We start from the raw sequence: 22,169 nt of genomic DNA, 5'->3' as shown, positions 1-22,169 counted from the left end.
TATTTTTTCCCTTTTACCATAGTGCTGAACTGAGCTATATTAGAATAGTTTTCTACTGAAAGGCTTATTGGCTCCAGCTTCTCTACTGTGGAAGCAGACAAAATAAGAGAGAAATCTGCTGAGCCATCTTCTTTAGTGTTATTTGTTAATTTCTAAAGAAGTCCTGAGGCATAGAAACATAAATGATTTGAGGTATAATTTCACCAAGGTGTAACATTTCTGAATAGGCAGTTTGCTAAAGAATAACAGCAACATTTGATTGCTTTGTTATATCATATAAGTTCTATTTCTTAGTTTGGAAGTGACAGGTAATTGGGGGGGGGGGGGAAATGTTGACTTTGAACTGTTCTTTGGGGTTTTTTTTTCTGCAGAGCTCAGTTATTATAGAAATTATTGTCTGGTTAGTGGGTGAAACATATGTATGGCTTGGCACAACAGTCCAACAATGGCTTTCCTGAGGTAATCTTATTCAATGCAGCTTCAGTTTGCTGGCCTTTATGGTGCTGGGGAAAATGTACTTAGTATTAATAAATAAAGAAAGGAATGGGCAAACACAAACTCTTAAGAGTTCGTCACGTGGATTAGACAGCTTGAGCTTTGCATGCATAGGAAGTTTGTGAAGTACTTTTTAACCTGTATCAACATGGTAAAAGAAGCAAGAGTAAGTCCAGAGTGCTATACGTTACTGTTATGTTCAGTAAGTTGGCTTTTTTTGGTGATGGCAGGAGTTGTCTTCTCTAAGATCTGTTGAGAGGAAAAAAGGCATTGTAGGATTTGGAGGTTTTGGATGTTTGGAATTGTAAGGCCTGAAGTCCATAGTCTTCAGAAAGAGAAACAAATTAATTAAGCTTTTGTAGTTTTACACAAAATAACAGGACGTTGTCTCATCATATTTGCATGCTTAATAAGAATTATCAGTAGATGTTCATTGTTAATTTGGGCACTTAAATGCTCTCTGGAGAGGACGATGAGGAATATTTATTGCTCACTATATCTCCTGCCTGATTGCTTACAAAGGGGTCATTAAGGTTGACTGGTGCAATTGAGAAATTTCCATTTTTTGAGGTTATGTGTGGAGTAGAAACACTTGTCAAAGATAGTGTTTGGAGGATTATGGGGAAGTCTGCTCTGTCTTGCTGGAATGGACAGCATTCAGTGATTTTTAAGCTAGAGGAAGGAATGGTGCAAGAAATCTGAGAGTACAGTGTGGTAACTTCAGAAAAGAGTTGGTGAAAGGCTATTCCTAGGTAGGTTACCTGTTTCCAAGAGGGCACCTATAACTAAACAGGCTGTGGATGTTAAATGTACTCTTACGTCTAGCCTTTCAGCAGACTTCTTGTAAGTGTTTTAATGTGTATTCTTTTATGTATTTTTCAAGGTTGTGTTCTAAATTCTCTGAAAATTACAATCTGTAGGAAGTTATGGTATATTTAGGATTATTTTTTAAGAGAAAGAAATGTCTTTTACAAAACGTTCAATTTTATTAAAGCATACTATATATGGCATGTTTGTGATTTTCTAAGGTTTAGTGTACTTACTGTCTTTCATTACTTTTACTCCTGTTTACATTGCTCCTTTTTAGCTGACTAGTGTGTTGTGTTTTTAATGCAAAATTAATATTAAAGTACATTTCTGCAAAAAAGCAGTAAAGGGTAGTGATAGCATTGTAATCTAGAAATTATCAAACTTTGATTTGAAATTCAAAATTGAGATAGTAATCTTTTTTAATCATGTATTGAGAACTATGGATTATTACTTTTAACTGCTTCATACAGTAATTTTTTTAATGGTTCATTTGTGCTGTCCAAGCACGTCGTTATGGTGAGCTGATGTATCTGGTAGATCAGTGTGGAGGCAGAAGATAGATTATACAGGCAGTGAATATTTAAAATTCTAAGACAAAATGAAATCTAGTATAGATCGTTTTATTTTCCTTTTAAAAAGGAAAAAAGTTCTCGAAAACTAAAAACAGTTTCCAAATCTGATGATGTTAAGGAGGTATCTGATATTTAATTGGACAAATTACTGTGGTATATTGCCTAACAAAATGTGCGAGGACATAATTATTACATTACTATAATGTCTTGAACCTTAATGTGTTTGCCCTAGGAGTGGGCTTAAATAATGCTGAAGTTGCTATATGCTCCTTCCAAAGCACTACCAGGTGGTCAGAGTAGTTAATTTATGCTCTGCTAGCATGTCTTTTACTTGCTTTTTCCTTACTGATTTTTAGGTTAGTTGAGGTGACTTTTTTTTTTTTCTTCCCCCTCTGTAGCTTTTACAAAGGTAACAAAAAAAAAAAAAAATAGTATTGGGGACATCTTAAAACAGAGGCAGTTTTCCTTCTGGATAAGGGAGCTGGAAGATATTAGAACAGTCATCCACAGGGGAGGACCCCTGTAAATTCTGTCTAGTTTGTATGGCACAACTCATTGCAAGTACTGTGTTGGAGAACCCTAAGAAAGCCTGAGCTTTGAGCAGTAGGGTTTCTGAATATTTGAGTTGGATCTTTCAGTCTTGGAGGTGAGAGAATGCCTTCAGGTGTTCTTTTCATGAACTGCAAAATGCAATGTGAGTGTCTTGTGTTTACAGGTTTTAAGGAACATGTTTACCCATACAGCACAGGTATTTGTATATGCATATAGTAGGCAGATGGATAGGAGTGTAACAACTAAAGAAGTTTAGCATGGCTTTCTAAAAGCTCTTCTTGTGGCTTCCACGAAGTGTCTAAAACTCTGAATAATTGCTTCATTCAGAATATCTTGCACCTTCTTATTTTGAATCTGAACTCAGAATTCAGTGCAAAAGCATCTGAAAGAATTTGTGGTGCCAACTTAGATTTATATTATTAAGTACATACCAGATATCAGATAATCAGCATATGTTTCTTCTGAATATGGCCTTTCATGTGCAGTCTGACTAATAATGCACCAAGTAAAATTCAAACTGCCGCATTGTGTATGGGAGAAAAAAGGTCTCTGTTTCCATGAGTTAATACCTGTTTTCATGTTGAATATACTTGTCCCCCAAAACTAACAGTTTAGTGTCTGAACCTTTCTGTTTTCAGGCTGCTTAAAGCATGTTTAGAGAACAAGAATGATTACTTTAAAGCTACAGTATATATCTGTCTCTGTAGGAGGAGAAGATGAAGCAAAGATTGATGATGTACAGTCACTGGGGTCTGGTGCTGGAGAATATGAGCCAATCAGTGATGATGAACTGGATGAAATTCTGGCAGGTGATGCTGAAAAGCGGGAGGATCAACAGGAGGATGAGAAGATGCCTGGTAAAAGTATAGCAAAACCTCTTTATGATTATTTGAATATAAAGATCAGTTTTCATATAATGCTATCATGATGTTGACAATATTTCTGAATTAGGAATGCAGTTTGTATGCTCTTAAGTATTTCTCATTTGTTCTGTAATAGGTAAGCCTGAGACATCTAGAGGTAAGTAAAGAGTACTGGGAGCTGTATTATGAAGTAGTATTTATCTTGTTTTATATAGCTAGAAGGGTAAGCTTTTTGTTTTTATAAACGTGTTTTCATTTATCCCATTTGGTTTTGATCATTACTTGGAACTGATATTTTTATGAACAGATTTTATCCGTGCTTGAATGTTTCCCAAATGCACTGGGAAGCATGAAATCTTCTACTTGTCGTAAGTTCAGTTGGGTCAGCAGGGCATCAGTGTTCATATTTTCTGTGGTAAACATACTAGACAAACACAGTTGCATGGTTATTCAATAAATAGCACATCCCTCCTTTGGAAAAAAACAAACAAACAAACAAAAAAAAAAAAAACCAGCAACCCAAAAACATTCAGCATCCCGAATTGAAATACTAGCTTTTTAAGCATTTAATTTGGATCTGTCACAGCATGTTTAGTTGTACTGACTCTTGTGAATGCATAAGTGATGTGTCCAAATCTGCTGGCTAAGCAGGGTCCAAGCAGCCTTTCACAAAGGAATTGCAGTAAAAATGAAGCAGAATATTAGGGGTGGGTTTTTTTTTTTTTAATCCAAGAAGCTTTATATTTGGACACTCCTTTTTTCCACCAATCTAAGTGAGTTTTGATGTTCTTACCTGAAGTGTCCAATGATCTTGGCTTTGAGAACTGCAGAACAATGTTCATCTAATATATACTGCGTTTAGGACACAGGGATGTACACAGCATGTGAAATTAATCAACTGTGGTAAGGGATGATGATGTGGTAACTCATTCTCTGTCAATGTTTTTGCAGATCCTGTGGATGTTATAGATGTAGATTGGTCCAGTCTTATGCCAAAGCAGCCAAAAGAACCACGGGAGCCTGGGGCTGCACTCTTAAAATTCACACCAGGTGCTGTTATGTTGAGAGTTGGCATTTCCAAGCGATTGGCAGGACCAGAACTCTTCACCAAAATTAAAGAGACTTGCCAGAGAGTGTTAGAAAAACCTAAAGGTAATTGTTTCTGCAGGAATTAAACTCTTTTGTACTTAATGAAAATCCTTATGAAATGTACCTTAGTTGATTATTTTAGGTTTCAAGACCATAGAAAGTGTATAATGAGTATTGTGTGAAAATTACAGGAATGTAACACAGTTGCTTGTCAGTCAAATTAGTGTTTTAATTCCAGCAGTGGTGAGGAGTCTTGAATAATAGCCTAAACAATTTTGCATCCTATTGGAATATTCTGTTTGTGACACCATTCATGCTTTTATAGCCTAAAGTGTGTCATCAGTTTTTTGGAGAGCTAAATACCTTCTGCTGTGAATCAGCAGTAATATTGGGAGAAAGAAATAAGATTTCTTATTTTCTTTGAAGATCCTCTGCATGTCCTCTTACTTTCCTTCTGAAGATCCTCTCCAGAATGCATAGATAAGAGGTTTTGGGTCAGAATGAAGCAGCTAAGTGAAATTTGTATATTATGTCTGTGCTAGAAATGGGTAATTAAATAGTACACAGGTCTGGGATTTGGATAAAGTGTGTGGCATAAGACATGCATAATAGATGGGATGGGCATGAACTATACCAGTGCTGTTTACTACAATTCTGTACTGTAAGCAGGGCTTTTGTACGAGAGAGAATACTGATTTTTCTCTATGGCACCCCAGGAACCAGTTAAGCTGCTTGTGACAACTTGCATGGTAGAATTGGTTTTTTTAGAGCTATGAAACATTTGCTTTCTGTAAGATGGAAATTATTCCAGGATCTACATGTGAGAAAATTATGACTTATAAATAATAGTATCTGCAGAGCCCCTGATTTTAGAGAATAGCAGATTTTTCTGGTTTTTGTTTTTTTTTTCCTCTGTAAATTCTAGTTCTTAATTTAAAACAATACTTTCACATTCTTTGCAACATTATTCTTTATGCAGTTGTCTTGTTAATCTCCACAAACATAACTGCTTGCTTGATCCTTTTAAATTCCATAACTATTAATCATGGGCTGTTGCTATTGCTTCTACTTCTTTTTTTTTTAAATCAAATTAAATGCAAACGTTTTAATGCATCATAGGCAGTATAGTTTGAGGTGTGTATTTGGTATTAGTAACTACTGTAAATGTTCCACTGCAATATTTGCAGCTATGCAGTATTAGCTTTCTTCTAGTTTAGAAAAAAAAAATCTCAGCTCCTATGCTTAAGAATTTATATAACTGATGTAACTGATAAAATATTGAGTCGTCTTGAGTTTGCAAACTGTCTGATATAGTAAAGGTATGAACTATGTCTCTCTCCCTGTAAGCTTAATTTTGCTGTACGCTTAAATACTTCTTACGAGGGATTCCCTGCAACAGGAACTGCAGTGTGGAATCACTTCACCTGGCTATTTAAAATGATACCTGAAATATCCTCAGCAGCCCTTGCATGCTTCTCTAGAAATAAACAGAATGTCCATAGTGATAATAGGAGGCTCTCTGGCACTGCTTCTGGGCTGTCTTAAGTGTACATGGATTCAGCAGAACTTTGCTCTGGAGAGAAAGGGGGATTGAAGTGCCTCTGTTGATTTTTTTTTTTCCCTTTGGTGTGTGCAGTCTGGCACGCATGAAAGTTGCTACACGTGGAACCACCAGTGGGCTTTCAAGTGTATACGGTTCCCCTGTAATCTGCTAGGTGAAGGTTCCTTGTTATAGTGATTACACAGCCACAGCACATATATTCTAAACTAAGGTACAGGTACCTGAAAAGTGAATGAATTGGAGCTCAATATTCAGTATGTGTTACAGTGAAAATGTAATGTTTTCACTTTGGACTTCTTCATGGTGGTATAATTTGTTTCCCTGTTTTATTCCTGAGTTTGGTGTTCCCTTCTTTGTCCTCATTGTGGATGAAAAGTTTCTGGTAATACACTGAAATGCAGAAAGGAAGGAAATGATAGCATTTTTGGGGAATGGTTGTTTTTTTTTAAGTTAATTTTCTTTGGAAACAAAAGTCTGTAGTATGTGATGGAGTTGAGATTTGTAGCTGACTTACCCTCTATTATGTGCAATATTTTGCTCTAAGGATATGGACATGCTTAGTCGCCAGATGTGCTCAGCATCTGGCACCTAGGCAGAATCTGCAAGCTGTCAGTGTTGCCTTTGAAGTAGCCTTTTTGTGTCTTCTCACTTATTTGTGGTGTTGATTGTCCATTGAAGCTGTTTTTATGACTTCAGTGCAGTTCTCTATAACCTGCCCTTGATTTCATGTACCTTCTTTTTTCACCTTGTTTAAAAAATAGTCTTATTCAGCTTCGTTCAAATTCTGAGTGGTTTAAAAATGCTTCTTGTTCTCTTCTGTGTGCATTCTGCCAAACTGCTGTAGCAGTCTTTGCTTTTAGCTGCTGAATCTTCCCCACATTTGCTGGTGTCTCTAGTTAGGTGTTAGATTCTCTGCGAAGTGCGAAATGTTTTGCTATATAGAGGTGGCTGGATTGGATTTGCCTTCCCTCCACTCCCCCGATTATATCATAATCTTCCTATTTATCATAAAAGGGTTATGAATCAATGAGCTGCAGTCCAGCAGCATGCACTCTTTTCGTCTTTGGCTGCATTCTGTAGAAACAGATGTGTCACAGAACAAGACTTGCCTCAGGATCCATCTTTTTTTGAAGTGGTTCAGTGTCCTAGCTGCACACTGGTTCTTCTGATAAATGTATTAAAGGACTAGTCCTGACACTCCAAGTACTATTATCAAATTCTTTAGCAGACTCAGTAGGAAGGGGTAGTTCATTAGCATCTGTTGACTTGTTCTCCAGGTTCATCCACCATGGATAAAAGAGTTATGCTGCATAGTTGTATTTCACTTCTGCATGGCCATACAAACCTGGTACTGACACCAGTACAGTTATGTGACATCTCACAGAGAAGTGAAACTTGGACTACTTTCTGATTAACGCTAGTAGTAAACACTTTTTGTCACACATGTCGGACCATAAATGATACCCCCGCTGTCCCAGAGCTGCCACTTGATTTTTCAGGCCTCTCAGTGATTGCTGTTTCAACATTTCTTTCCAGTGCTGAAGCTACGTACAAGGGTACCCATCCTTCCCTTTAAACAGTGAAGGATTTATTTGGGTTTTACCTAAACTGCAACATCCTTTTTTCCAAACCTTGATACTATTTAGAAGGCAGAAATACAAATAGTAAAACTTTAAGGAATTTCATATTACTGTATATTGCTGTTCAAAAATACCATATATATGTTGATCTCTGCAAACATCAATTCCTTCTAGATGCAGAAAACCTTTTTGAACATGAACTGGGAGCATTGAACATGGCTGCACTTCTACGAAAAGAAGAGAGAGCAGGTCTTCTCAGTAATCTGGGTCCTTGCTGTAAAGCACTGTGCTTTCGAAGGGATTCTGCAATTCGTAAGCAGCTAATGAAGAATGAAAAGGCAAGTGGTTCGTTTAGAGTTCTTGGTCAAAATGTGGAAATACAGATTCTACTATGGAAAAACATTTCTACAGGGAGCTAATTTTTGTGTTTGTTGTTCTAGAGTAGACCTATTCCTTTAAATAATGGAGAAGAGACTTTAAATTAAAGAGGTTGTAGGTTGTTTATTTGTTACTCAGGATGAGAGATTAATTTAAGATTGATACTAGAGGTGGGTGCTGTTTCTTGTTTTGGGGTTTAAAATTATGGAGGCACAATTTCTAAATTTAGAGAATACATGATAAAAAGAATTAGTTAAAATGCAATTTCAAAGACCATTGTTGAATAATTCTCCTGCTTAAGATTGCATGTACTTCTATAAGAATTACAAGATTCTGTTCTTCCAAGCTAAAGGTACCCAGATAATTTTCTTTTCAGAATTAAAAGAAAAAATACTTTTGCCATTTCTTGCACTACAGTAGGTTTTACGATCTTGCATGCTAATTGAAAAATCATTAATTCTCAGTCTTTTCTAGTGAATATGTATGATTAAATTATTGAGAGTACTTGAGGTTAATTTCTCAGCTTGCATGTTAAAAGCCACTGTTTTCACTTCTTTTTTTTTTTTTAATTTTTAATTTCAACAGGGTGCAACAAAACAAACTTACACAAATTCTGCAGCGATGGACAGCGACTTGTTACGGTTGAGTCTACGGTTATTCAAACGAAAGACTGTGTGCCAAGTTCCTGGGCAGGAAAAGACAGAGGATAGTAAAATTCCCCAACCAGCTATCCAGCAAGAAGTGTGTGTGTCTTGAGCGAATGACCGTGGTGGCACTTTCTAGTTGATTTCCCACTACCAATGTTGGTACTGATGTGTAGAACTGGTTGGTTGGAAAGCAGCTGTAGAAGATGGAAGAAAATACTCCGTTTGTACACAGATAAGAATTATTGGGTTTGGATGTGAATAAAAGGGGTAAAAAATAAAGTCTTTTGTGTGAAGTTCTCTGCAAGTTTTGTAATATTGAAACTTACACTGTAACATAAACCTGTTTTATGGTGCATCAAGTGTAATAATGTGAAAATGTCTGGTTTTAGCATTTATAATACCATCTGATATTAAACTTTAGAAAAAACTCGGTGTATCTTTTTCCTCGTTGTGAATGTTTTTTCCACCACCACCACCCTGGTCCCTCAGTACATCTGGAATTTCTTCAATAGCTTAGTGTCTGTTTACCTCCACTTCCCAAATCCCTTTCTTATCACAGCAGCCTCTAGTGTGGATCTGGATTTGGACAAAACTTTAGCTCTTTTCCATCTTTAGCACAGGTTTTCTCCTGATAATTTCTGGACACACAAGTCTAGTCTAGTCACATAAGACTCCCCTTCTTGTTAATAGAAAGAAGTTTAAAAAAAAAAAAAAAAAAACAAAACAAAACAAAAAAAACAAACAGAAAACAACCTTTCAGGAAGTGATTTATGACCAATTTTCAATGCCTATATTTGTGAGACTAACAGCATTTTGGAAATGCGTACTGCTTACAGAGGAGGAGTAGTGGATGTATTTTATGTTACGTTATGTGTCAGGGCAGATGAATCCCCTGCAGCAACCTGAGGGTATTTGACATGTGATGAGTTTCAGGTATTTTCAGATGTTAGCAGTAAAGGCAGTGATGTTTTGCTGGGTGTCATGGATTTCAGGGGCCTCATTAGAAACTTGTCAAGCCTGGGCTCAATTTTGTAAGAATTGTTTTCAGTTTGAGAAGTTAATATCTTGTGGGGGATCTTTGGATTGTACCAGTCAGGTATATTTAGGTAGTCTGTGGAGGCCTCCATGTGAAACGGAGACTTCCAAAACTTCAAGCTAAGTCTCTGTGCACACCTCTCTGCTTTCCCGGGGTTTAAACCTGAACTTTGCATTCTTCTCATAGAGAGTGGGAAAGAAATCGGTAGTTTAACCTTGATGCTGGGTTTGTTGCAAAGCAGCTTGTTTTCATTGTTCTCATTCAGGTTGAAAATGAGTTATGAACCACTAAATTGGATTATATTAGTTTTTTAGCCTTTTTCTCCACTTGGAACCGGCGCTCTGACTGTGCAGTTTGACAACAAGCCTGTCTCGCACTTCTTGTGATTACTGACAGTTGTATTGGCTTCAAGCAAAGGCCTAAATATGAATAGGAATTCAATTCAAATACAAAGCTTTCTTACTATAGTGCTTTCCTATAATACCTAGCACGTAAGCGTTCAGTAAAATGTTCTTATATTACGTTTAAAGAAAATGTGAGGGGGATTTATTTATATTTTTGTAAGTTCCCACGCGCTAGTTTATAAGTACTTGTATCAAATCTAAATAACGTGAGAAATTTCTACCATTTGTTGGATTCTCATTAAACTTATGTGATACAGGCAAAACTATCTTCCTAAGTTTTTCACTTGTTGAACATTTTTAAGAGACTTGGTGACTGTTATTTTTAATATCACTGGTGATTTTATATACACTTACAAAAAAAAATAGTGTCTTTAAAAGACACTAGTACTTTAACCTGAGCAAGAGTTAACAAACCTGTTCTATTCAGCATTTAAATGCCTTCTCACCTATTTTATAGCTACAATAATGCTGCCTTTAAGCTGAAAGTATTAGATCATTGCTTCCAATTATGTTAAAGCCTATTTTAATCTCCGTCTCTAAGAGACATAAAAATGTTTGATAGCTGGAAACAGCCTTGTCTAAGACTGCAGTACACAAAATAGATTCACTGTGTGGCATTTAATTACACTGCGCTTACTTTAAACACTCTTCCTGTAAAACAGTCAAGGTGTATATATGCACTTAGTTTCCAGCAGAGTATTTCACATTATCCTAGAAAATGCAAAATAAAATAGGCTTGATGGGTTACTACGAGTACCTCGTGAAGTGCCAGTGTCCCATTGAAGGTCAAAGCCAATGCTGACCTGTACCATCATTTGTTGGAATTACACAAAAAAAAAAAAAAAAAAGGTGCTGAAATTGCCTCTGATGCACCTTTGGTTTGATTTGATTTGCAGCGCTTATGAGTGCAGAAGTACGTTGTTGTACCGGCAGAAACCACGGCTGTTTCTGAGGGAAGCACTGAGATTTTTTTTCAAGCAATTCCTCTCTTGTCTGGCAGCAGTTACTGCACAGGTAGAGCCCCGTGAAAGTGTGAAAGTTTTGTGTATGAATATTTTTGGTCTCCATCATTTTAACATAAAATAGTGCTTAGTTTGCACTTGTTCTCTCCGACAAGGAATGTAAGTTATAAAGCTGCCTTCAGGTAATTTTACAATAACTTTTGGAAAAGTAGATTAGCCCACATAGTAATTTCAAAAAAAAAAAAAAAAAAAAAAAAGGAAAAAAGCATGAAACTTCCCTGAATCGGAGAACTTGCTTTAGGACTTTCCATCCTCTTCCCTGTGGTGGTCATCGCTTTTCTGATGTGGTCTGCCAGCCCTTTTAACATGTCTTTTCCTTTCCCCCCATTTCTCTCCTAGTTTGACTTTGAGTGGGGGAAAGGAGTAGCTGGAAGAATTTGAGCCCAGTTCTTATCTTGCAAGGCTCTGGCAGCAGTACGTGGGGAGCCTGTAATGTTTCAGGCAGTGGTGTGAGGACAGGGCTGAGCGTGTGCCTCGGGTGCCCTGGTGTGTTCCAGCTGCAAGTCGGAAAATGTGGAGAAGCCTCTCACACTGCTCAGTTTGTGCTTATAAGCTGTGGCAGCGACTTTAAAGCAGTCCCTGTACCAAAGCAGAGATGTCAGCCCCTTCTGCTGCTGAGCCCGTGCTGTGCCTAGTTGGATGATAAATTAAGTTTTCAGCATCCCCGAGGTGCAGTCTGGAACGTGGAGCTGCAGGAGAAGAAGCTGCCATGTGTGGTGGTAAGATGAGGCAGGTTTTCACCCAGGCAAAACGCTATGCCCAGCTCCTGCAGCCGTAACGGACTCACAGGCACAGCAGATTTTGAGAGCCTTGAGACACAAACGGGGCTATGACCTGTATCTCAGGATATTGTCACGTTCGTTATCTCAAATAGTACTTTCGGGCTATTAGCACTTCAGCTCGTGGAGTGAGATACAGATTTTGATGGTGGGCCATCTGCACGGTGTACTCAAAAGACAGAGTTTAGACAGTTTTACAAAATTCAGGGCTTTCGTTTGAATTGTCTCAATGGGGTTGTGTTCCTCCTTTTCTGCCGTAGGGCTGCCCTTCATCAGAGAGCAGGCTGGCTGGAGCTGCCCTGCCTGTATGAGGCAGGGCGCGGGATGTGCGGTCAATTCGAACGGTTGCTACTGACTTTAAAGAGTTCAGGAGCCTCCTTTGTTTTGCAGCAATGCTCCAAGTCCGCTCTTCAAAGGATCTTTGTACAAAACCGTTGATTCTTCTGTAGAGGTCTCTACCTTAATGCTAAGAGCAAGCCCAAGGAAATGGTAGCAAATGCTTGGTCTCGGGACACGCGTCGTATAGTAGGGAAGGTTTTGTGGGTAGTGGGGGCATCCAAGGTTTTCTGGATGCAATTTCAGGAGGCAGCTTGAGAATGGTAAGGGTACTGTTAAAATAATAATAAAAAGCTCTAAACAAAGCCCTGAACTCAGAAGTAAAGCAATGTGGCCAAGCGTCAAGATGCGAGGGGTTTCTTAAACCAATCTGACCTCCTAAGAATTTGTCACATCGTAATCAATAAAAGAGTCCAAATATGTGGGGAGAGAAGTGCTAAAATAGCATCAAAACCCCAAATAGTTTAAGCTTTTTGGAAGAAGACAGTGGTTTTATAATGAACAGTTGGTTTCGTTGCCTCTGCCCTATCAGTAGGGATCAATAGATGAAAGAGGGAAGATAGGTGCATTCTGGGGAAGTTTGATTTCTTGATATCGGCTTTCACTGTCAGGGATGCACCTACCGCAGGCTTGCTTTGTCCTTAGTAATGAAGTGGAGGTATTATCTTTTAAAGACTGAAGTGTCAGAAGACGTGCTAGAACAAACTGCTGAGTTACAAAGCAGTGGGCTGCCAGATTCTAAGTGTGTATTCACGTGTGAAAGGGCTGTGCTGGTTGCAACCATGCAGTTCCTAAACAAGAGGGATGATTGAAGTAACAGGTAATGGATGGGGATTTTAAGCTTTGGGCACAATGGAAAGCGCTCTTTCTCATCTACTTCGTGATTAAATTTGCCGTTTGAATATATTACACATGTGAGGGGTGCTTGAGGCACGGCGTGGAAAGTACTTGAGGAAGGGAGTAGTAGAAACGGGACAGAATTGAGTAGTGTAGGATGTAGTTGTCAGCCTGGGAGTGAGAATACATACGTCTACAAGCCAGGAGCTCGCTCATCAGAATCATAGAATCATAGAATCATAGAATCAGTGAGGTTGGAAGGGACCTTTAAGATCATCAAGTCCAACCATTAACCTACCCTGATAAAAACACCACCACTCCTAAACCATGTCCCTAAGTACCTCATCTACCCTTTTCTTAAACACCTCCAGGGATGGTGAATCCACCACCTCTCTGGGCAGCTTATTCCAATGTTTAATAACCCTTTCAGTGAAAAAATGCTTCCTAATATCCAATCTAAACCTGCCCTGACATAACTTGAACCCGTTTCCTCTCGTCCTATCACTTGTCGCCAGGGAGAAGAGGTCAGCTCCCATCTCTCTAAAACCTCCTTTCAGGTAGTTGTAGAGGGTGATAAGGTCTCCCCTCAGCCTCCTCTTCTCCAGGCTAAACAACCCCAGATCCCTCAGTCGTTCCTCATAAGGTTTGTCCTCCAGACCCTTCACCAGCTTTGTAGCCCTTCTCTGGACACGCTCCAACACCTCAATGTCCTTCTTGTAGTGAGGGGCCCAAAACTGAACACAGTACTCGAGGTGAGGCCTCACCAGTGCCGAGTACAGGGGGATGATTACTTCCCTAGTCCGGCTCACCACACTATTCCTGATGCAGGCCAGGATGGTGTTGGCCTTCTTGGCTGCCTGGGCACACTGCTGGCTCATGCTCAGCCGGCTGTCCACCAACACCCCCAGAATGATGGAGAGAAAAAGATCTAGGTGTGCTGAACGAGCACACCATGAACTGGTGCAAAAGCTCTGGAAACAGGCAGTGAGTGTAGCCCTAACATGGCTCCAGGTGGGTGATTCCAGAAGGGAAAGGAGCGGTTTTACTACTCTCCGTAGTACCTGTGAATTCTCACCTGGTCTGTCCTGGGCTGCCCCACTATGCTTGCAGAAGTTGGAGTCAACCTACACACACAGGGAGCCCTGAAAGCGGAGAGAAACACAGAGCATGAGTGCCGTCTCCTGAAAAACTGGGCCAGTGAGAAATAGGGAGAAAAAAATGAAGCAGGTCAGCAAAAGAACAGGCAAGCATAGGCTGCGCATATCCATCTGAAAGATGGATACTGGAAACCACCTCAGGACCTGAATAGGTGTGCGCAAAATTTACTTTCTCTCTGAGTTGCAAAGGTGCTTTGTGTCAGCATGAAACCTGCAGTTGCCTCCGTCTCAAACATTATTCCCGTGTCTGTGTCTTGCATGCTCACAGAAAATGAGTTAGCAAGAGAATTCACGGGACTTTTGAAATGTCTCGCACAAGGTTATTGGAAAAAAAATTAAGCTGTAGCAAGTGGAGGATAAAGAAATGGTGTGAATTAAAAATTAGCTGGGAAACAGAAGGTAACAGAGAGGATTAAATGATCACGTCTCATCACAAGCAGCTCACAGTGGGTGACCTCCCGGTACATTTGTGATTTGGAAAAGAGTTAACCGAGAAGGAAGATGGGAAAATTTGCAAATCACGGTTAAAACTGAAGAAAAACCCAGAGAGATGCGTTTGCTGCCATGTGGCCCATTCCTTTAGCTCATTTCAAGTCCTCCTGTGAGTTAGCATCAAGATGTGCAAATGGATACATCACTGAAACGGAAAATTTAATCAACTTCTATGCCTTATAGTTTAGCAATATCAGTGTAGAAGTTCACGGAAAACTTCTACCTGATGTAAAGAGATATGCATAAAGCCAAAAAATCGAAGAATACTCGCAGAAAAGATGATATATGCAAAGGCAGAAACTGCGGTATGAGTAGGCTCCTAATGCAAGAAAACTTACTGCCAAACAGGTGCGAACTTGGGGATGGCACAGAAGATCACAGAATCACAGAATTTTCAGGGTTGGAAGGGACCTCTAGAGATCATCTAGCCCAACTCCCCTGCCAAAGCAGGATTGCCCAGAGCACATTACTCAGGACTGCATCCAGGCGGGTCTTGAAAATCTCCAGAGAAGGGGACTCCACAACCTCCCTGGGCAGCCTGTGCCAGTGCTCGGTCACCCTCACCGTAAAGAAGTTTTTCCGTGTATTTGAACGGAACTTCCTATGTTCTAACTTGTGCCCATTGCCCCTCGTCCTGTCACTGGGAACCATTGAAAAGAGCCTGGCTCCATCCTCCTTCAGCCCACCCTTTAGATACTTGTATGCCATAATAAGGTCTCCCCTCAGCCTTCTCTTCTCCAGGCTAAAGAGTCCCAGCTCTCTCAGCCTTTCCTCATAAGGCAGATGCTCCAAGCCCTTAATCATCTTAGTTGCTCTTCGCTGGACTCGGTCTAGCAGTTCCCTGTCCAAGATCTCATGTCAAAGTTATTAACATTTTTGGGATCGTGTCCTTAGAAAGGAAAGGAGTAATAATAGTTACGGTTACAATAAATTAAACGGTGGTCCAGAAAAAGGAGGACAGAAAACACTTTTTTTCCTGCTCCTTATGACAGAGCTCGGTTGTAATCCGGTAAAATTAAAGAGTGGCAGAATTGAACAATAAAATGGAAATTCTTGTTTTCCTCACAGTGCCTAATCAGGCTTAGAGTTCAAGCTGCAGGACGTTGCAGAAGCTAAAACTTAGCAAGATTTCCAAAAGGATTGAGTACGCTGTGAGCGTATACAGTTGTTCCTGGGAGGTAAACTGAGACTGTGTCTGTCAGAGCTTATATTATATGAATTTATACCTGATGGGGAAGGCACTCGGGCATTGCGAGCGCCTGGTGTCCAGCAGTTTGTTTCTGTGTGAGCAAGCTGTCCTCCTCGCTCCTGAAATGGGAGGGCTGCCTGCTGGGGAAAGCCCTCATCCCAGCTGCCAAATCACACGGGGGAGTCGAGTGGGGAGAATTCGGGTTGGGACGGGCCACATTCAGTGACGCAATCGTTCAGACTCAGACAGTCTCGCTCCTGTGCTCAGGAACCGCCCTGGGCACGTCTGAACCTTGCAGGGTGTCGTATTTGTGGGTTTAAACTGCTCACCTCGTGGATACAATAAGACCTGCTGAGAAGGCTACGTCAGCCTGTGTCTGACTCTGGTAGAAATTAGGAGACCCTATTTGACGGCTCTTGAATTTTCCTTTGAGATGTCTGGTCAGGACCACTGTAAGAGAGATAAATTGATGGATAACACGCCTGACTGGCATTTTTCCCGCAGGATCTGAATTTTTCATTTTTTTTCTTTATGCAAAAGGCTTTCTTGCCAACGTATCCAAAAGCAAGCTGCCCAAATAATAAATGCGCTGTTAAATTCACACTTAGCAGCAACTACTCTGTTCTGCACTTTCCCTAACCAGTGGTACCCCGCTTTGCAAATCTCATCTGATGCATGAACTGTCAAAACATAAATGGGCAACTGTGACTTCTCCGCTGTCTGCTCTGGAATGATAGCATAATCTATTTGCTATATGCATCCCTTTAATTTCCATTTTTATTGCTATAACCTAACCCACTTTTTCTTTTTTTCCTTTCTTGGTGCACAAATTATAAAGATGGCCTCGCCTATTCATCAGTAGACTCTAAAGCGCGTGCGGTGTGTGATGCACGATCCTATCTTGTTGTTTGATCTAGTTAACGCTGCATTCATAACTATACATAAAAGATGGGGAGTGCTGTCTGATGACAGCTTAGCGTAAATCACCGCATCCTCTATCCTCTGACCCAGGTGGAAGCAAGGAATCTTAGGAGATCTGAAGCTCAAAAAAAAAAAAAAAAAGAAGACTGAGAAGCACTGCTTTTAAAGCATTTCTAAACCTGTGAAAAACAGAGCTGTTCTGTTCATTGTACGTGTTTGAATGGGCACACGATCCTTTTCCTGGAACGCAGGACCGATGGCATCACTATCTACATGGGAATGTCATCACAGGAGTGCTGCATAACCACAAGGTTCGTTCATAAGAAAACGTTCAAATTAGGGCCCCACTTCAGCACCGTTTTAGGAAAAGCAATTTAACACTGCTCAAATACCATAGGAGCATAAAATGGTCTGATTTTGCATTAAATTGCTGGAGCCTTTAATAAAATGTACTGGGTAGTTATTAAATAAGGCAACTAGATAGAGAATTTGAGAGTCAGACTTTTTTTTTTTCTAGCAACAGGCATCTATCAGTTCCAGCCTCAGCTCAGCCGTGCACATCTGGATAGAAAGGAAAGATTACGTTTATGTATGGGAGATTCAACTCTAATTTTCACCTGTATAAACCAATGTGAACTGTGAAGAGAATGACATGATTAAATTGATATACTACCAAAGTGATAAATCCAATATCTGGAAAGATGTTTTCCTTCCCTGCTTGCTTCTGAACCGTAGAAATTGGTTTTCAGCTCTTCACCCGGGAACAGCAGAGGAGGATTTATCAGGTGTTGTATTGTTTTTTTCTCTTTAGAAATATTTTGTGTTGGTCTAAAAGTACCTAATCACTGTTGTATCGATTTGTGTATCAAAAAAGGAATATTAGGTAAAGAGCAGGAGTTTCCTTGGCTTTTGGCCCTGATTGATACTGAAATACATACATATGTTTTTGCTACAGTTTCCAGGGGGTAATTTTTCTGGTCTGGCCACAGGACAGAGCAGAGTGTGGGCAGCCGTCTGCCTTCAGCTCGCATTAACCCAGGCAGCAGAGTTTCTGCCATCATGCAGAAGTGTGTCGGGTGCCTCTGCGGTAGTCTCGGTGCCATGGAGTGTCCCGTGGGCTCGGCGTGCTGCTCCCAGCCGTGCGCTGGAGAGGGGGTAGCTCTGATGAGGAGCATCAACGTGTTGGCCACTGCCCCGTGGGGCTGATCACACCTCGGGCTGCCCATGGGCAGACGTGTCCTAAATGTTTGCAATCTGTGTCTTTAGGAGGATTTCTCCCTGGTGACAAGTGATAGGATGAGAGGAAATGGGTTCAAGTTATGCCAGGTGAGGTTTAGATTGGATATTAGGAAAATTTTTTTCACTGAAAGGGTTATCAAACATTGGAATAGGCTGCCCAGGGAGGTGGTGGATTCACCATCCCTGGAGGTGTTTAAAAAAAGGATAGACGTGGTACTTGGGGACACGGCTTAGAAGTGGTTTTGTCAGGGTAGGTTAATGGTTGGACTTTATGATCTTAAAGGTCCCTTCCAACCTTAGCAATTCTATGATTCTGTGATTCTACATGATACCACTGTTTTTAAGCAGGGCATACAAGCACAAGGTCCACAGCTCCAAATGAAATATTTTATCTGCAGACATTGTAACCTACTTTAATCTGATAAATGCTGACACTGTCCCATAAAGGGATGGAGGAGCAATCAATGTAACCCTAAACTAAATTGAATTGTTGGGGTTTTTCGTCTCCCTTCTGCGAGACTCGGGTAGCTTTGCGATTCATCACACGCTACTGATCAAGAGCTGGGAAAGTTTCTTTCCAGCCTTACAAAAATTACATTTCACACAGCTTTTGGCCTGGATTAGTGGTGGGCAGGGCAATATATAGCCGGATCCCAATTATTTCTTAGCTGTCACCCCCAGCCCGCTCCATCCCTCCACTGCTGGCATGTGCTGCTGTTTGCGGGCTTGCTGGAAGAGGAATCGTGGAAGGGTTATTAGATGGCAATACAAAACTGTTGTAGATAAAACCACTCAAAAAGTCAACACCAGTCTTAGGTTTATTTAAAAATACTTTGTAAAGAATATTGTAAAGACCATTCTAGAGGTATAGTTATCTTCAGCATGGCCTTCTTTCTAATTGAGTTTAGATCCCCACTGGTTAAATGACTCGCTTTCTATCTACGTGGTTAAATCTGCTTTTTTTGTGGATAACTCTCTATGAACATTGCTCCTGTTACAAATCGTGAAGTACAATTTATATTGGCAATAAAACCTTTAACAATTGCTAAAACAGTTAACCAGCTCACTAGAACATTTGCCATCACAGATCTAGCCTTAGGAAGTTAACTAACAAACATGTTATTAACCACTGATGAGGAGCTGTTTGGAAGAGCTTATTGCTTAATTAATCTTTGTACTGAGCTAATAAGAGTGTTAAATGGGCCTCTCGGTTGAATTGGGTTGTTAATACAGATTGCAAGTTCCCTCAGGGAGAAATCTGAGACCAATATGACATTAAAGTTAGCCATCCAACAAAGAAGATATTTTAGGCATTAAAAATAACAAAGCCAAACATCTTCATTAATAACGTCATAAGATTCAGTGGCTGTGTGTATATGAGTGAGTGTATGAATTACCGTGCTCTTTCCTTTTCTGGTAAGAAAGCTATATCAAAAATCTTATTTAGATTCAGCAGTTTTCATCACTGTTCTGTTGCGGCATAAATTAAACTTGTCACACTTATCTGTAGTAAGCAGGTTACACTGATCGGGGAGGCAGAATCTGAAGCAAACTCTAATGTCATCTGCTTATCCTAAAAAGACAAACAAGATCAAAAACCTCTTCATATTAATGAGTTGAATAAACCTTCTGCTTGATAGAATTTGATGCAACGGTAAAAGGCGGTGACCAGATTGCCCTTGTGCTTCATGGCATTTTTAGTAGAGAGCGCTTGGGTCTCAGCCATGCAGCAAGGTGCCTGTACTTAATATTAAACCTTCGTTTTGAAAGTCATTATAATTCCCTGCATGAGAAGTTGCCTACTGTCTCCAACTCCCTTTTAACATACATGTTACATCTTTTGGGAGAAGAGAAAAATTCCATAAAAAGAAAGGTTGGAAAGGAATAATTTGCCCTTGAATGTCTGGTGTTAGTAATGCAGAAGGGGTATCGGTCTGTCGCTACAGTGGCTTCCACACCGGTCCTTGTCCCTCATGAGACCAACTTCCATCCTTACGCCCGACTCGGAGGTGTTGGCACTGTGTATGCCTGCATCCCATGGTCCGAATATTATACTCAATGTGGATTACATTTATTTTGTACGAAATTATCTCAAAAAGACTAGGCAAAGCATTTATGACATGAAAGCAGCAATATGACAAAAATGCATTCATGCATACCCATATTTTTGATGTCAGGGTTTTATCTTGTCTGAATTCTTGCTGGCTTCAGGCGTAATATACTGCACACCCCCCTCTCACCAAAAGCCGGGGCGGGTCCAGATGCGGTGAAGTCCTTGTTTGCCTGACTCCTCTGTGACTAGCCTTTGACATCTTACAGGTTTATTTTATGGTATTTTGCTACGGACACTTGAATACTGATGAGAGTCATGCACTTAGGGGATGTGGTCATAGTACAGATCATCGCTTCGTGGTCTCTTGACCGGTTTCTCGATGTTGTCCGTGTTGTCTCTAATGCATCCCATTGAAGCACCAAGGCAAAACCTTCTTGCTTAGCATACCCTTGGAGACCTCTAAATATTGCCTCACTTCATTACTACTGCAAAATGATCAATATGCCTCACCAAAATTAACTGTACTTTGGACATCTCCCTTGCCTGATTACTGTGCAATTTTTATTCTTCAAGGATAATGGAGGTTTGCTCCCAGCCAAGATGCTTTGGTGGTTGTAGGCACAGCTGTGGAGTCCCTCTGTGGCTGTGGCCTTTTCCAGGAATGGGTCTTAGCTGTTAATCAAAAATAATCTTTGTACATGTGCACGCGATCTGTGTTTGGCGAGTATGAGTTGGAATTCATAAATGGGAAGTGATTGATTAGGATAACATACCCCTGTGCTTTTATAAACATCGGGATGAGGGCTGGAATACCTCACTCCTGACTGTCTGCAGCATATGTCCACAAATCAGAGATCTTGTTTTCCCACCCCTCGTTGCATGCTGACCTTTTAATGTACTAGCCGAAGCTAATCTTACGTGTACAAGAGCATATTGGCTCGACGTATTTGTTACAGGTAATTAATACTGCTCTAGTCAGCCACCATCTCAATTATTATTTCCAGTTGCTTCATAGTTATTAAATTGTCACATTTCAAGTGCAAACAAGTGTCCATGATGATATACAGAGTTCTGTTAAGTGGAAAACTTCTTAGGTGCCTTTTTATTGCTCAGAGCCCCAAGGAATACCGCTGTGGTCATGCTGTCTTCCAATATATATTTGACCTATACTTCATATGCACAGTTAAAGGTTAGAATAAATATGCATGTTTTCTTTGCTTATTAAGCGAAACTCTCGACATTAAGAGAACATGAGAGGAGTTTCCACTGATCTCCCAACTAACACAGTAAATTACTGCTCTCTCTGGATGCACCTGCCTGCCTCAGCTCCACTCCACTCATCCCGGCTGCTTTTTTTCCATACATGGATTCACAGTAATCCATTTACATGGAGATACAGCTCACTAGTTAAGCCTTTGCATTGTAAATCCAGCTTTAATATTATCAGCAGCGCTCCCTGCTGTGCATCAAGGCCCAGTGAACCACTCCTCCATGCTGTGGGTTAGAGGACCCATTGCGCATCCTGTGTCTTCTGGGCTCTTGCTTGCTATTACACCTTCTCCCATAAGCAATTCCAGGTCCCTCTCGCCGTGGCGGCGGCCAGCTGAGCGGCTGCAGTAAGTGCAGGAACCTCCTTGATGCAACACCACTAACTTGTTCATGTGTTATTCTCAGCCAGATCTCCTTACGGGTGCTCTTCTTGCAGGATCCTTCCTGTACGGAAGGAGTTAGGTCCTGAGGGAGTGTGAGCTCCAGTGTGGAGGTCTAAGTGACAAGATCAGCGACTGCCAAACGCCGTCGTCCCCCAGCTCACCGCTCCGTCTGTGGTCCTGAGCACTGTCAGCTGGCGCTGAACAGGAGAGCTGAAATGGAAAAGCAGGGGGAAAGAGTTAGAATAAATGCCTGAAAAAAGAAGCAAGGGAGTGAGAACATGACAGAACAGATATAGTTAAATCTCTGTTCATCAGGTAGTAAAACTCCCCTCTACACAGAGAAAAATCCTTTGGTCTCCAGGACAGACACAGCTCCCAACAAGGTCATGCTGGATTCAGGGAATTGTCTTTTACAAGCTTCATCCTGAGCAAAAAAAATATCCTGACTTTTTACTGAGAAAAATCTGAACACAAAAAGTGGTCAGGAATCCAGCTAACGATAATC

At 40.4% G+C, this 22,169-nt stretch overlaps 1 protein-coding gene across 1 annotated transcript in view; it reads left to right on the top strand.

Moving 5' to 3' along the window:
• Positions 1-8,999, top strand: part of ZC3H13 (zinc finger CCCH-type containing 13) — a 49,323-nt gene extending 40,324 nt beyond the window's left edge. Inside the window, exons 17-20 of the mRNA XM_082485107.1 lie at positions 3,137-3,286; positions 4,244-4,444; positions 7,697-7,860; positions 8,486-8,999. Coding sequence (XP_082341233.1) covers positions 3,137-3,286; positions 4,244-4,444; positions 7,697-7,860; positions 8,486-8,656 — 686 coding nt within the window. The 3' untranslated portion in view covers positions 8,657-8,999. The remainder of the gene's footprint in view (positions 1-3,136; positions 3,287-4,243; positions 4,445-7,696; positions 7,861-8,485) is intronic.
• The last annotated feature ends 13,170 nt before the right edge of the window (positions 9,000-22,169 follow it).

The sequence above is a fragment of the Vanellus vanellus genome (assembly GCF_965231255.1).
Source record: "Vanellus vanellus genome assembly, chromosome: 1".
Classification (NCBI taxonomy): domain Eukaryota; kingdom Metazoa; phylum Chordata; class Aves; order Charadriiformes; family Charadriidae; genus Vanellus; species Vanellus vanellus.
The sequence above is the reverse complement of the archived record's forward strand: the minus strand, read 5'-3'. Positions and strand labels throughout refer to the sequence as shown.